Source organism: Amblyomma mixtum, chromosome 4 (assembly GCF_055824585.1).
Source record: "Amblyomma mixtum isolate Tamu chromosome 4, ASM5582458v1, whole genome shotgun sequence".
NCBI lineage: Eukaryota > Metazoa > Arthropoda > Arachnida > Ixodida > Ixodidae > Amblyomma > Amblyomma mixtum.
In genome coordinates, this window is record NC_143015.1 from 981,498 (window position 1) to 998,253 (window position 16,756).

At 43.9% G+C, this 16,756-nt stretch overlaps 1 protein-coding gene across 1 annotated transcript; it reads right to left on the minus strand.

Moving 5' to 3' along the window:
- Positions 1-14,643: 14,643 nt before the first annotated feature.
- LOC149345479 (uncharacterized) lies at positions 14,644-16,063 on the minus strand. Its single transcript, XM_089586086.1, has 2 exons — positions 16,025-16,063; positions 14,644-15,769 (listed from the first exon to the last, which is right to left on the minus strand). Exons 1-2 carry the CDS (start codon positions 16,061-16,063, stop codon positions 14,999-15,001), a joined length of 810 nt encoding a protein of 269 aa, XP_089442212.1. The 3' UTR covers positions 14,644-14,998.
- Between the last annotated feature and the right edge of the window lie 693 nt (positions 16,064-16,756).

The window sequence follows — 16,756 nt, forward strand, 5'->3', positions numbered from 1 at the left end:
AATCCGTGTCAAGTTCTTCACTCAAGGAGCGGTCAATCTCAGATAAAAACATATTACAGAGTACCGGGGCGACACACGAGCCAATACAAATGCCCCTTTTTTGTAGATACGTTTGGTCATTAAAGTCAATAAAAGTGGCCTTGAGATAAAACTCAAGTAATGACAAAAAAAAATTGTCCACATTCAAACCGGTAGCGTTTTGAAAAGCAGTGGCTCCATTTCTGTCAATGCAATTACGCACTGCAGAATAGAGATGTACATGCGGAACAGAGTAGAAAAGATCTTCTACATCAATAGAAAAACCAGAGCTTATGTTCCTATGAGTCTGAAGGAAGGCTATCACGTCATCCGAGTTCTTAGTTGCAAAGGGGTCTTCTACTTCCAAAGTCTTCAGGCAGCGCTCGTCCTGTTCCCTTCCTCGTCCGTGTCCCCGTTTTGCGCTCTCATGTCTTTAACCAAAATACTGCCCCCAGCACTGTACTTAATTGTCTCGGGTACTTCAAGTGACGCTGGAATTATCTATAATTCTCAGATGATGGAGTCTGATGCGCGGGTTCTCAAGCGCAGCGGGTCCCCGATGTCTCATTCGTCTACTTTTCCGCGTCCGTAGGCCAAATCAAAGGAGCAGCAGCTTGGCACTAAGCCGAAGGACACCATTTTAGAGTAGGCAGTTGCTGCTGCTCTTCGTTCAAAACCATAGCGTCATTGCGAGTTATAGACTGGAAACTGCCGCTCTATTCTTACAGCTTCAACATATTTAAACTGTATTATTCCGAGCTTTATACGGATGTCATAATTCTTCAACAAACGTATCTTTCAGCCGACAAATATTTTCATTAAAAAAATTATCGTTCATATCGTCTAGATCGCTAGCCACGAGGAGGGGGTTTGCTAACTTCAGTTTCTCCAAAACTTTGCCAAAGGGCTAAGGTATCTTTTCAGAAAATCTCCCGTGACTGACATTTTGGCATTAGACTTTGTTCTTCCTGGGTGCTCCCCATTTTCCTTAGTAAAGGTGTATTTCCCCTATGGAGTACACGATAGTAGACAGCTAGATTCGCTTCTCGCTAGCTGTAGAAACCCATTTCCCATGGCTGGCGATTTCAATTCACACCATGTGTCGTGGGGCTATTGTACCAATTTATGTGGGAAGCGCCTTTGGGATTGGGTTTCGGATAACAGCCTGATTTGTTCAAATTCTGGATTGGCCACTTACTTTCGCGCTCAGTCGAAATCTATCTTAGATCTTACATTCACCAGTCCTCGAACGAACAGTCCTGGAATGGACAGCAAATGTTCACATACCATAGAGATTCTTGAGGAAAAACACAGCGCACTCTTAAGACACGGACAAAGAAAGGCAAGACGATACAGCGCTGACTTCAACTGATTATTTTATTGTGGAGCAACATATATATATACGTTGGAAAAGTGGGCGGGAAGACATGAGTAACATCTGCTGTGTTTGCACGCGACCGAAAGATAACAAACTGCAATTGAAACTAACATGAGGGCAAGAGTGACCCTTGGAGGGAACAAAAAATGAAAACTAGACAAGATAAAGAGACAAGTGGAGGGGCGATTAAACGGATCACGCTTAAAAGGATGACGCTTAGAAGGATGACGCTTAGAAGGATGACGCAAGCAGGCAGTACAAGAGACAAAAAACACTAGGAGATGACAAGGGAACAAAATGCACTAAAAGGCCAAAAAGACCATTAAAAAATTTTTAAAACCGATAAAAGAACCAAAAGGGACGTTAAAAGCAGAAGACAGATAACAACCTTGTCCAAAAGGTAAAAGAGGCTAAAAGACGAATTTCGGAATCCTACAGATTAAAATTGCTCTATGCCTGGCTCAAATAATCTAACTCACGTTTCGTTAGCGCTATCGAGGGTGTGCTAACACAATCTTCACCTAGCTTTAGAATGTGGGCGGCTTCTATAATTTCGCGTGTGGATTGATGCGCGTTTCTCGCGATGACCGAGCAGTCATGAAGGAAAGGCTCGCAGGAACCGGAGGGACACTTTAAACAGTGAACACCCAAGTTTTTCTTGACAGTGTTAGAGACAGTATTTGAGTGCTCCATAAGACGCTCATTGAGGCAACGTCCGGTTTGCCCCACGTAGGCCTTGCCGCAGCTCAAGGCTATCTTGTAAACTACACCAACCTCGCAAGGAACGAAGGGTGCACGGTGCCTAACAAGGCAGGCTGGCTCTCTCACAGCCGGGGCATTCACTCTGCGACAGAGCTTGGATAGCTTGTCGGGCGCCGAGAACACTACTCGGACACCTGCCTTTTGTCCAATTCTTTTGAGCCTGTGAGAGAGACCATGCAGGTACGGCACCACAGCGACTTTGTGTTGGTGGTCTGGGGCAGCACTCACTTGGCTTCCTTTGAGTTTCCCCAAGAGGGAGCCGGCTACTGAGATCAGAAGGTGCTCGGGGTAGCCAGCTTTTATCAGCCTCCGATTCTGCTCTTTCAGACTATGGTCCATCGAGTGGACACAGGACTTCATTAAGGCATTTGTGAAACAGAGGTTCACAATGCCCCTCTTCACGATCTTGGAGTGAGCTGAACTGTAAGGCAACAAGGACTTGCCCCCTCTTGGCTCATACAACCAACACAGGTGATTTTGTGCCGTCGTTAGCCTCAAGTCGAGAAAGCGTAAAGACCCATTCACGGGTACCTCATGGGTCAAAACGAGGGGCGAGAGGTACCGTTCAAACACTTGGAGCACTTCTGAAACTGAGCTAAGAAAAGTACGTTCATTACTGGCCAATAGGATTAGGTAATCGTCCACGAACCTGAAAACCTTCACGGCTGCTGACGAACAGAGCTGCTCTTTTATCAGTCGGTCATGATGGGCGAGGTAGATATCGCTTAAGATTGGAGCAATGCATGAGCCGATGCATACTCCGCTCTTTTGAATAAAATGACATTCACCCCAGGTAATGAAAGTGGAGCTAAGATAAACGGTCAACAATTCTAAGAAGCCGCCCACAGACATGCCACAAGAATTCTGAAAAGTGACGGATCCGAATGAGTCAATACAACTTTCAACGCACAAAAGAAGCTTGTCATGTGGAAGTGAGTAATAGAGGTCCTTAATATCAACCGAAAAAGGCATGAGAGAGCCACTGCCTGCTTTGAGAAATTCAAAAACTTGTCTCGAATCCTTCAAAAGGAAAGGATCATTGATTGTCAAAACCTTGAGCTTAATTTGAAGAAATGACCCCAGGGATTTTTGCCACGTTCCCTTTTCAGTAACGATTGCCCTCAATGGGCAGTCAACTTTGTGTGTCTTTGCTGAGAAAAATACGTCTAGGCTCTTCTTATCTGCAGCATCTATGTTTGCAACCAGTCTGTCAAGATTTAGGCGCTTGCAAACCTGCTTAGCCTTTGATTTCACCCTAGAAAGGGAAACCTTATCGCGCCGTACGAAAACAGATGTTAGAGCTTCAGCAGCTTTTTTACCAAACAGATCTTTGGGTAGGACAAGAAAGCCATCCTCCTTATCTGCAACTAAAAGCGAAAGTTGATGTCGTCTTAGAAATGAAGCGACGTAATTGACGGGCCCAGTTTTGTCCTGGAAACTGTAGCGCGACAAAACCTGGACGCCTTCAGAGAGGCAGCTAGAAAATTCAGAGTCTGGAGCACGATTTGCCACTTGCCTCACCATGCTAAGTAGTTCTGGAGGCGACTTCTTGGGCTCGACGGCGTATTTCGGGCCTAGGCTCAGAACGCGAGTCACTTTGTCCGGCAGAACCACATCCCCGAGCGTATGCACCTTGGTGTTGACGCCGGAGGGTTGTTTCGGTGTGATGGCACGTAGACAGCAAAGCTCGTACTGCCATAGGGCTTCTGCAGTTCTGTCAGTAAGTGCAGAGAGCTCACGCCACTTCATCTTCGTTCTTGGAGAGCTGTCAAGGCGGTGAAGGTGCAGGTACAGCGCTTCGCGGTAAAACCGTGCTTGTCGCTGCCACTCGGACCGAAGTATCTTCATAATTCTTGTGCCATGATGAAGGGACGGTTGAAAGCCTCCTAGAAGGGCCTTTATCCCATCAGGAAGCAACTTCACACGGATACAGTAAGCCAGAGAACGGGCACGGCAAACAGCAGCAGCCAAGAGGGCAACAAGACATGAAGGGTCGGAAGAGAAACACACAAAAGGGCCCGAGGAACTAGAAATGTAGCTTGCAAGGGTGGAAGAGCGGGCTAGTTGGTAGTTCATCTTGAGGAAAAACACAGCGCACTCTTAAGACACGGACAAAGAAAGGCAAGACGATACAGCGCTGACTTCAACTGATTATTTGAGCGACAAGCACGGTTTTACCGCGAAGCGCTGTACCTGCACCTTCACCGCCTTGACAGCTCTCCAAGAACGAAGATGAAGTGGCGTGAGCTCTCTGCACTTACTGACAGAACTGCAGAAGCCCTATGGCAGTACGAGCTTTGCTGTCTACGTGCCATCACACCGAAACAACCCTCCGGCGTCAACACCAAGGTGCATACGCTCGGGGATGTGGTTCTGCCGGACAAAGTGACTCGCGTTCTGAGCCTAGGCCCGAAATACGCCGTCGAGCCCAAGAAGTCGCCTCCAGAACTACTTAGCATGGTGAGGCAAGTGGCAAATCGTGCTCCAGACTCTGAATTTTCTAGCTGCCTCTCTGAAGGCGTCCAGGTTTTGTCGCGCTACAGTTTCCAGGACAAAACTGGGCCCGTCAATTACGTCGCTTCATTTCTAAGACGACATCAACTTTCGCTTTTAGTTGCAGATAAGGAGGATGGCTTTCTTGTCCTACCCAAAGATCTGTTTGGTAAAAAAGCTGCTGAAGCTCTAACATCTGTTTTCGTACGGCGCGATAAGGTTTCCCTTTCTAGGGTGAAATCAAAGGCTAAGCAGGTTTGCAAGCGCCTAAATCTTGACAGACTGGTTGCAAACATAGATGCTGCAGATAAGAAGAGCCTAGACGTATTTTTCTCAGCAAAGACACACAAAGTTGACTGCCCATTGAGGGCAACCGTTACTGAAAAGGGAACGTGGCAAAAATCCCTGGGGTCATTTCTTCAAATTAAGCTCAAGGTTTTGACAATCAATGATCCTTTCCTTTTGAAGGATTCGAGACAAGTTTTTGAATTTCTCAAAGCAGGCAGTGGCTCTCTCATGCCTTTTTCGGTTGATATTAAGGACCTCTATTACTCACTTCCACATGACAAGCTTCTTTTGTGCGTTGAAAGTTGTATTGACTCATTCGGATCCGTCACTTTTCAGAATTCTTGTGGCATGTCTGTGGGCGGCTTCTTAGAATTGTTGACCGTTTATCTTAGCTCCACTTTCATTACCTGGGGTGAATGTCATTTTATTCAAAAGAGCGGAGTATGCATCGGCTCATGCATTGCTCCAATCTTAAGCGATATCTACCTCGCCCATCATGACCGACTGATAAAAGAGCAGCTCTGTTCGTCAGCAGCCGTGAAGGTTTTCAGGTTCGTGGACGATTACCTAATCCTATTGGCCAGTAATGAACGTACTTTTCTTAGCTCAGTTTCAGAAGTGCTCCAAGTGTTTGAACGGTACCTCTCGCCCCTCGTTTTGACCCATGAGGTACCCGTGAATGGGTCTTTACGCTTTCTCGACTTGAGGCTAACGACGGCACAAAATCACCTGTGTTGGTTGTATGAGCCAAGAGGGGGCAAGTCCTTGTTGCCTTACAGTTCAGCTCACTCCAAGATCGTGAAGAGGGGCATTGTGAACCTCTGTTTCACAAATGCCTTAATGAAGTCCTGTGTCCACTCGATGGACCATAGTCTGAAAGAGCAGAATCGGAGGCTGATAAAAGCTGGCTACCCCGAGCACCTTCTGATCTCAGTAGCCGGCTCCCTCTTGGGGAAACTCAAAGGAAGCCAAGTGAGTGCTGCCCCAGACCACCAACACAAAGTCGCTGTGGTGCCGTACCTGCATGGTCTCTCTCACAGGCTCAAAAGAATTGGACAAAAGGCAGGTGTCCGAGTAGTGTTCTCGGCGCCCGACAAGCTATCCAAGCTCTGTCGCAGAGTGAATGCCCCGGCTGTGAGAGAGCCAGCCTGCCTTGTTAGGCACCGTGCACCCTTCGTTCCTTGCGAGGTTGGTGTAGTTTACAAGATAGCCTTGAGCTGCGGCAAGGCCTACGTGGGGCAAACCGGACGTTGCCTCAATGAGCGTCTTATGGAGCACTCAAATACTGTCTCTAACACTGTCAAGAAAAACTTGGGTGTTCACTGTTTAAAGTGTCCCTCCGGTTCCTGCGAGCCTTTCCTTCATGACTGCTCGGTCATCGCGAGAAACGCGCATCAATCCACACGCGAAATTATAGAAGCCGCCCACATTCTAAAGCTAGGTGAAGATTGTGTTAGCACACCCTCGATAGCGCTAACGAAACGTGAGTTAGATTATTTGAGCCAGGCATAGAGCAATTTTAATCTGTAGGATTCCGAAATTCGTCTTTTAGCCTCTTTTACCTTTTGGACAAGGTTGTTATCTGTCTTCTGCTTTTAACGTCCCTTTTGGTTCTTTTATCGGTTTTAAAAATTTTTTAATGGTCTTTTTGGCCTTTTAGTGCATTTTGTTCCCTTGTCATCTCCTAGTGTTTTTTGTCTCTTGTACTGCCTGCTTGCGTCATCCTTCTAAGCGTCATCCTTCTAAGCGTCATCCTTTTAAGCGTGATCCGTTTAATCGCCCCTCCACTTGTCTCTTTATCTTGTCTAGTTTTCATTTTTTGTTCCCTCCAAGGGTCACTCTTGCCCTCATGTTAGTTTCAATTGCAGTTTGTTATCTTTCGGTCGCGTGCAAACACAGCAGATGTTACTCATGTCTTCCCGCCCACTTTTCCAACGTATATATATATGTTGCTCCACAATAAAATAATCAGTTGAAGTCAGCGCTGTATCGTCTTGCCTTTCTTTGTCCGTGTCTTAAGAGTGCGCTGTGTTTTTCCTCAAGATGAACTACCAACTAGCCCGCTCTTCCACCCTTGCATAGAGATTCCATCATCACTAGCACCTAGATGCCTCGGTAATCAGGGTTGCATAAGCGTACATTTGCTACGACAAGCGCATCGCTACCGTGCTTGTCAATAACTTACTCTAATATTCGGAACTTCCTTCGGAAATTTTTCAGGAGGACACAGGGGCGCAATAAAAGACACGGACAGAGAATTAGACAGGGACGAGCGCGTACTATCAACAGGCTTTATTCGACGTAGACCGTTAATATACCTTCGCTTTACCCAAGCGCCACTAAGCGAATCACAAGCACGTGAGTTCCAGAGAACACCAAAAGAATTCCGAAGGCAGGCGATTACAGAAATCTATCTAAGAAAACCATTTCAGATCGGCGAAGTACCACAGATGAATCACTGATGCAGTTATCTCCTTTTTTTCTAATGTAATAGGCTTCCACCAGTTCCCGTTCAATCTGATCGCGGCTTCTCAACAATACTTTGCAGTCCGATAAGCGGGGAAAACAGGCGACTTTAGTCTTCTTAGTGCATTCTTGGCAATGTCCCCGGAGATGGGAGCCTGTCTTCTTTAATGAGTTATTGTGCTCCAGAAGGCGCTGGTTGAGGCAACGTCCAGTTCGCCCAACGTAAACCTTTCCGCAAGTGAGCGGGAACTCATATACAACTCCTTTCTTGCAGGTTACGTGGGGCTTACGATGTTTTACGCCACACTCTTGCCATTTTTCTTTTCTTCTTATCCGTGCACATAGACCGGACAACTTTCGCGGAGCAGAAAAAACCACTTCTACTCCGTACTTCTTGGCTACCTTCTTGATGTTGTGGGAAGTTCTGTGTACGTATGGTACCACCTCCGGCCTTGAACACTTCGTTGGGTCTTTCGCATTGCTCCGCTTGCTGCCCTTCAATTTTTTTAACAAGGACTGCGTCACAGCAAGAATGAGGGACTCAGGGATGCCTGCCTTTTCCAGCCTTGAGACCTTGACAAGAAGCCAGCGAGCACAGCGTGGTGAGAGGACTTCGTTAGTGCAGACGAAAGACATTGTAAAGCGATAGCCCTTTTGACCGTCTTAGAATGATTGGAATGAAATGGTAGCAAATCTTTCTTTGCGCGTGGACAATACCGCCAGCAAACATGTGAAGGGTGAAATGTTAAGGTGATATCTAAAAACTGCAGTTGGTTATCACTGCTTGGCTTTTCATGGGTAAAGGTGAGTCCCATGCCTTTCCTTCCAAACGTATCTAAAACATCAGCTACGGCCTCGTCAAAACTAAAATCACCTTCCTTTAACAGAACCAGGTAGTCATCTACATATCTGAAGACGTTGGCTTTGAAAAAATTGGCTTTGAAAAAAGCAACAACCCTTGCGGTGGGATCGGATCGGTGGTTTGGAGTACTCGTGTTACCGACTGACCTGTGTTGCTTTTTTCAAAGCCAATTTTCTCGAGCTTATGCAGGCAGACAAAGAAAGCGGTTTCTTCATTAGTCCATCAGGCCTTTTCAAAGAAAAGGCAGTTGAAGCCGTCACTAAGTCTATCAAGACAGTGGAAGTGAAGAAATCTTCAGTGAAGAAAAGTGCCATGTCCCTCTGCGAGGAACTTCAACTGCACAGACTAGCCGGCGCCATTGGGAAGGCTGAAGGGAACTGCTTATCGGTTTTTTTTCACCGCAAAAACCCACAAGAGCGGCATTCCTTTTCGGACCATCGTTAGCGAAAAGGGCACATGGCAAAAGGAAGTCAGTCAGTTCCTACTCAAACACCTCAGGACACTGCAAGATGCGGACCCTTATGCCACTAAGAACTCTGATGAAGTGATAGCCTTTGTTCAGTCTGCGAGGAATATTAAGTCTGGTTTCTCAATCGATGTTAAGGATCTTTTCTATTCTATTCCACACCAGCCGCTGTTCACCGCCGTGCGTGATTGTATAGATAGAAATGGCAGCACCGCGTTTCAAAATGCCACTGGTTTGAACGTGGACAATTTCATGTCGTTACTAGAGCTTTACCTCAATGCCACTTTTATTGATTTTAATGATCGTACCTATCTTCAAAGCAGGGTATTTGCATTGGGTCTTGCGTAGCCCCGGTTCTGCTACTATTTTTTTTATCGGAAGTAGACCGCTCTTTGAGTGAAACCTTTGACACAGGCCGTATAGCCCACGTCTTCAGATATGTAGATGACTACCTGGTTCTGTTAAAGAAAGGTGATTTTAGTTTTGACGAGGCCGTAGCTGATGTTTTAGATACGTTTGGAAGGAAAGGCATGGGACTCACCTTTACTCATGAAAAGCCAAGCAGTGATAACCAACTGCAGTTTTTAGATATCACCTTAACATTTCACCCTTCACATGTTTGCTGGCGGTATTGTCCACGCGCAAAGAAAGATTTGCTACCATTTCATTCCAATCATTCTAAGACGGTCAAAAGGGCTATTGCTTTACATTGTATTTCTCCTGCACTAACGAAGTCCTCTCACCACGCTGTGCTCGCTGGCTTCTTGTCATGGTCTCAAGGCTGGAAAAGGCAGGCTTCCCTGATTCCCTCATTCTTGCTGTGACGCAATCCTTGTTAAAAAAATTGAAGGGCAGCAAGCGGAGCAATGCGAAAGACCCAACGAAGTGTTCAAGGCCGGAGGTGGTACCATACGTACACAGAACTTCCCACAACATCAAGAAGGTAGCCAAGAAGTACGGAGTAGAAGTGGATTTTTCTGCTCCGCGAAAGTTGTCCGGTCTATGTGCACGGATAAGAAGAAAATAAAAACGGCAAGAGTGTGGCGTAAAACACCGTAAGCCCCAAGTAACCTGCAAGAAAGGAGTTGTATATGAGTTCCCGCTCACTTGCGGGAAGGTGTACGTTGGGCAAACTGGACGTTGCTTAACCAGCGCCTTCTGGAGCACAATAACTCATTAAAGAAGACAGGCTCCCATCTCCCGGAACAGTGCCAAGAATGCACTAAGAAGACTAAAGTCGCCTGTTTTCCCCGCTTATCGGACTATTTGTTGAGAAGCCGAGAAGCCGTGTGTATTGTTGAGAAGCCGTGATCAGATTGAACGGGAACTGGTGGAAGCCTAATACATTAGAAAAAAAGGAGATAACTGCATCAGTGATTCATCTGTGATACTTCGCCGATCTGAAATGGTTTTCTTAGATAGATTTCTGTAATCGCCTGCCTTTGGAATTCTTTTGGTGTTCTCTGGAACTCACGTGCTTGTGATTCGCTTAGTGGCGCTTTGGTAAAGCGAAGGTATATTAACTGTCTACGTCGAATAAAGCCTGTTGATAGTAAGCGCTAGCCCCTGTATACTTCTCTGTCCGTGTCTTTTATTGCGCCCCTGTGTCCTCCTTAAAAGTTATGAACCAACACGCGCAAATACAAGTATTTCCTTCCGAAAGTTTTCCACGATACGTTCATTCATTGATGACAAAAATACAGGTATTCTTATACTAACTGAAACCTGGCTATAACCCTAAATAAACAATAGTGGAATTCTACCTGACAGAAGTACTCACTTCATATAGTATAGCCATGACCGGTTAGGAAGGGGCGGCGTAGGCGTTTTGATAGCTATTAGAAATCCCTCAAATAATTTGTGCTAAACACACTTCTATCTTTTGAAATTATCGGGGTGGCCTGCGTGTTGCCTTCAGCAAAGGTTCTTATAGGTTCCGGTTACCGATCACGTGATCATAATCACTGATTCGTTTACAATGTTCGCCATAGTATTGCTTTTAACGTGCAATACACATGTGACATCTACTTTTGTTGAGACTTCAACTTTTCAGACATCGATTGGCTTATTTATCTGCTTCTCATAGCACTTCCCGAGGCTTTCTAAATATAACTTAGACCTAAATCTCTTTCAGACTGTTACCCATCCGACACGTGGCCCGGGCACAGTTGACCAAGTTCTCAGCAGCGCTCATGATACCATCGGTGACATTGTGTGCTGACGATTTTCACAACAAGCTAATGCGGCTACCATCGCATATCGCTCATAGGCACTCCTGTTACAAAACTAAAGAAATAGAAGATTAAAATAAGGCCAACTATTCTCAAAAGAACGCTGATCTAAATGTCTTCTTTGGTCACAATTCCTGCCAAAATTTCTACCTGGAAAGTTCCAAGAACACTCGGCACTTTTCAGGAATAAGATCAGTGGGTTAATCGAGTTGCATGTCCCGCTAGTCCACGTGAAAAGGGATAGGTGAAATTCTTGGTGTAATAAATGCCTCGGAAACCGTAGAAATAAGAAGTACCGTTTATTAAACTAAGCCTCGTTGACTTGCAATCAGTCGTATTGGAAGAATTATAAGGAGTGTGAAACCACACTTTGCTGCCATACGCGACGATAAGGAAAGTACTTTTCTAGCGGTCTTCCCGCATTTCTGAAATCCACGGCCAAAACGTTGGATGCGATAGCGCCGAGGATGCGCACGTGCTCGTCTCTGAGGCCGAATGCCAGTCTCACGTCAAGAAATTTTTTGCATCGGTCTTCACGAAGGAAGATCATTTCTGCGTACCACATGTCCTCAAACGTGATTGGCCGCACATGGAACCCATAACAAAAGCTTTTGATGGCCTATCAGTTCTAATAGACAAGCTCAAGCTTTCCACTTTCACTGGAATCAATAAAATCATTTCCAAGTTATTTGAAATACTAAGCTCATACCCAGCGAAATATTCTGTGGTATATTTAATAATAATAATAATGGTTTATTTATTTGCGCCAAATGAATACATGGCGCGGGAGACCCGCAGTAAAAGCTGTCACAAGCGACAGCTTGACAAAGCCGGAGGCCCCCCTATACACTTGACAGCATCATAGGCGCAATGAAACGGTATGTCTCATCCAAAAAGAAAATAGAACAAAACAAGAAAACATCTGCAATTACAATCACTGATAAGAACTACATAAAATTATACAGAAAATGTGTTAGAATGAAGCTAGAAAGCACTTACAAAAGCAATGGAACATTCATGTGCGATGGCAATGAGTTTAGCGAAAGTGACAGATAAATTAAGCACATTTTAACTTCAAATAAAATTCAAATCAAAGTGAATACAGACAAGCGGTACAGTCAGGGTAAACAACAATGTGACAGAATAAACAGGAATGGCAAGCGAAGTGTCCTAGTACATGTTGAAATACCGGCGGAGTGTTTTGAACGTCACCTTTTCAAGTTGGATATGTTTATGATTTAAATCATTTAGTAACCGGGGTAGTTTATTCTGTAGTGTTTGTAGGCCGTATGTTGTGCGAAACGTCCTTACTTTCCAGAGCTCCGTGTAACGTGTCTGGCGTGTAGTAGCGTTTTGTTGTAACCTGGCTAGACGATGTAGAAATGAACTGTTGCTGGCGTTTTCATTCTTAATTGCCTTGCAAAGGATATAATCAAACAGCTTGGTAACAGGAATTATGTTGTATTTGGGAAATAGATGATACGTATGTGAATAAAACGGCAGATTTTCTATTACTCTTACAAACCTTTTCTGCAACTTGTGAAGCTTCTGCAAATTTCCGTAAGTTGTCGTAGACCAAACTAAGTGACAATAATTGAGTCGGGAGGAGAATAGGGTATTATAAATTAACAGTAAGATTTTTGGTGGTAGTAAATTGCGATTGCGGTATACTAGCCCAATTACCTGTGCCAGCTTAATAAGCATACTGTCCACGTGGACATCCCATGACATATTCTGCTGAAAGATAACACCTAATGTCTTAATACTGGAAGTTATTTCGAGAGGAGTGGCATTTAAGTAGATAGACTTTTGTATTGTTAGGTTTTTGTTTTTACTTCGAAAGAATACGGCTTTTGTTTTGTTTGCATTAATCGTCAGGCTGTTTTTACGCGTCCATTCGTCTAGTTTTATTAATGTTAAATTAGCAGCATCAACAAGGTCGTCACTAGTTTTACCGGTTAATAATATGCTGGTATCATCCGCGTACATGATAAATTTCACGGTAGCATCAATATTCACAATATCATTCACGTACATATTAAATAAAAAAGGTCCTAATATACTGCCCTGTGGGACGCCTGCTGAAATAGATAATGGGTTAGAACTGTGGTTGTTTATGACGACTATTTGTCTACGAAATTCCAAGTAGGAGCATAAAAGAGATGCGGCTTTACCACGAAAGCCATAGTGTTGGAGTTTCTTAATTAAAAGTTGATGACTAATGGAGTCAAATGCTTTTGACAGGTCAATAAAAATTCCTAACACAAGTCTTCCTTCTTCAAACTGATTTAGTATGTGCTCTTTTTCTTGTAGCAATGCGAGTTGTGTGCCTAAACCCTTACGGAAGCCATACTGGCAATCAGTCAGCAGGCAATGTTTCTGCTCAAATTCGGATAGTCGCTTTAAAATAACTTTTTCGAAGACTTTTGAAAAGACGGGAAGGATTGATAACGGTCGATAGTTTCCTAAGTCGTTTTTATCGCCTTTTTTAAAGAGCGCAGCGACTCGCGCTATCTGCATCGTTCGAGGAAACGTGCCTTCGCTTATACAGATATTAAAGATATATGTAAGACAAGGAGAGAGAAGGTCAGCAACATATTTGATGGGTTTTATTTGGATACCATCAATATCTTTAGCGGTACTATTATTTAGACTGTGAATTGTGCTAATTATCTCTCCCTCATTTACTGGAGACAAAAATATAGAGCTAGAGTTGTATGGAATACCATCAAGATCATTGTCTGGTGCGTTGTTACTTCCAATTTTTACAAAGTGTTCGTTAAAAGCGTCAGCAAGTGCTTTTCCCTCTAACTCAAGACCATTTATTTTTAAGCTCTGTATCCTTTCCTCAGGAATATTGCAATTCAACAAAGAGTTCAGTTTTTTCCACATTGTGGCCGTACGTGGAACCAGTGAATTAAAAGAAAGTGTATAGTAATCTCGCCTGGCCTTTTTTATATCTTTGTCTAAACGATTCCTAATTTTTTTAAAAGCCTGAAATATTTCGGGGTCTCTTGTCTTTATAAATTCACTGTATAATGCATTCTTTCTCCGTATTCTGGCAGATAGCTCTGCACTAATCCATGGTTTACGTATTTTCTTTTTTTGTTTAATGCACTTAAAAGGAAAGCTAATGTCATAACTTTCTTTCAATAGGCTGAAAAAAGCCTCGTAAGCCAAATTTGCGTCTTTAAGATCGTATACAGTATCCCAACATGTCTGAGCTATCTTCTCACGAAAAATAGAAAGAGTCTGATCTGTTATTAGTTGAATGAAATGGTTTGTCTTTGTTTCCTTGTTTCGTACGTGACCCTTGAAACATAAATATATCGGCAAGTGATCACTGAGATCCGATGCGAAGACGCCAGCATTAATGACTTCAGAACTTAAATTCGTAATAAATACGTCAATTAAAGATGACGAATTCTCGGTCACTCTGGTAGGAAGACTGATAGTATTCCAACACGCATTCATCTCCAAGAGAGTATCTAACCTAAGTTTTGGCGAATCATTCTTCATCATGTTAATGTTAATGTCTCCGCCATAAATTAAATTGAAATTGTTTTCATTTATAAAGACGAGAAAAGTTTCTAAGAACTCCAAAAATGATGTAACGGAACCATTCGGCGGGTGATAGCAAACAGCGAAAACAGTATTGTTTTGTATCACTGATAAAAATTCATAGTCATGAGTTATTACTGAAAACTGGTTCAATATTTCACATGCAGACGGCTTTTTAACCAAGGTGCATATTCCGCCACCACGACCTGTTGATCGATTCAGGTAGAAAGTATTGTACAATGGAAGCCGAAAGATGTTCACATCGTCAACACACCAAGTCTCTGTCAGCATAATGACGTCAAAGGATTGCTTTGTTTGCTCAAAAAAGAGTTGTAAGTCATGTTCCTTGCGAGTAAAAGAACGTATGTTTAAGTGAAAACATTTGAAAGCCTTCGAAAACGCTGTACCTAAGTGATGGTTGAAAGTGTGTGGCAATACATACGAGTGAGTAGGTGCCATAGTGTTCTTAGTGTTCAGCTGATCTGTTGCTTAAGTTTGTCGCGGTCACTAGAGCAGGAAATGACCACCGCGTTTTGCCCATCAGCTTTCCGGACCAAGACCTTGTTGTTGTTGTGCCATACGTATTTGTAGTTTTTTGTCTTGGCCCAGAGCTTTGTTTCGGTAAGCAGAGTACGTGTCCTTTTTGTCAGGTTTTCTAACACAAAAATGCTGTCATTTCCTTGGCACAGTGTTTTCCTGTTTTGCCACCATTTGTCTCTTACTGATTGTTTGGCGAAACGGCAGATAACGCCAGGTATCTTATCTTGCTTTGAGGGCAGGCGATGAGTGGACACTATGTCACTTTCCTGAAGCTGTGGCAGGTTGTTTAGAGTTGCCAGCTTATTTATCTCATCAATCAGGTTTTCATCCTTCATTGCTTTAATTCCATGGAATTCAAGGTTGAGCTTTCGGCTTCTCCATTCCAAACAGTCCATTTCGTTTTTCAGCTGCGTTATTTCATCGTCTTGCTTCTCAATCTTATCTACCCTGTGTTTCAGGTCCTTGACTTCACGTTCGTTCTTTTCTATCCGAGTTAGAAGCTCATCGTACTGGTCACTCATGTACTGAACTGTGTCTTCGACGCTGTCAACTGTTTCTTTTAGCGGTAAAAGGTACTCCAGCTTTTCATTGATTGATTTCAGCAGTGCACGAACATCTTGGTCATCCGTATCAATGCTGGATCTATCGAGTTGTGGAGCACGACCTTTCGAACGCCTGCAATTTGAGCAACCTATTTCAGCAATCTATTGAAGAAGCGTAGCTTGTTGGGCCAGTTGGTGCATGGTATGTAGAAAACCAGCAAAAAGGACGCATTCACAAGGAGGAGAAGTACACAGGAGAACGCTGGATTGTCCTGTGTACTTCTCCTCCTTGTGAATGCGTCCTTTTCGGTGGTTTTCTACATACATTTCAGCAATCCCGACAGACTGGGGACCTCCCTCATGAGTGGAAAATAGCAAAAGTAATTCCTGTTGTGCTGCAGTGCTGACAGAAGTTACCCTGATAGTTACAGGCCCATGCCGCAGACTTGCATCCATTGTAAATTACTTGAACATGTTGCTACCTCTAATGCTGGCTGTCATTTTGAGTCGAACATTTTTTTTTCATAACCAGCACGGCTACAGAAAAGATTATTCATGACACACAACTGCTCCAGCTCATAACCTATCTGAATTGTAATATGGACAGAAATGAGCAAACTGATTGCGCCTTTCTCGATTTTTCAAATCCGTTTAATAGCGTAGCCCCTTGCCGTCTCATCTTGAAATTTTGAGCCCTTCGACTGGACTCCTTAACATTGCAATGGCTTCCTAAACTCTTCTCCCTTCGCGAGCAGTATACCTTCGTTAACAATGAACGATGAGGTGCCAAGCATAATCAATAAGTTAGGCAGCCAGAGCAGAACAGTAGATCTGAAAGTTAACTTGCAGAAAGCCGGAATATTATTCAAAAGTGTCGCAAGAGAACAACAGTTTACAATTGGCAGTACGGTGCTGGATACGGAAGGGGATACGTCTATTTAGGGAAGGGGATAAGGGGGAAGGGGATAAGGGGATACGTCTATTTAGGGTAGGTAGCGGCTGCTGATCGGGATCATGAAAGGGAAATAACTAGAAGAATTAGAGTGTGGTAGAGCGCATATGGCACGCTCTCTCAGCTAATGAGGAGCAATTTACTAATACCTCTAAAGATAAAAGTATACAAAACCTGTAGCTTACTGGTACTCGCCT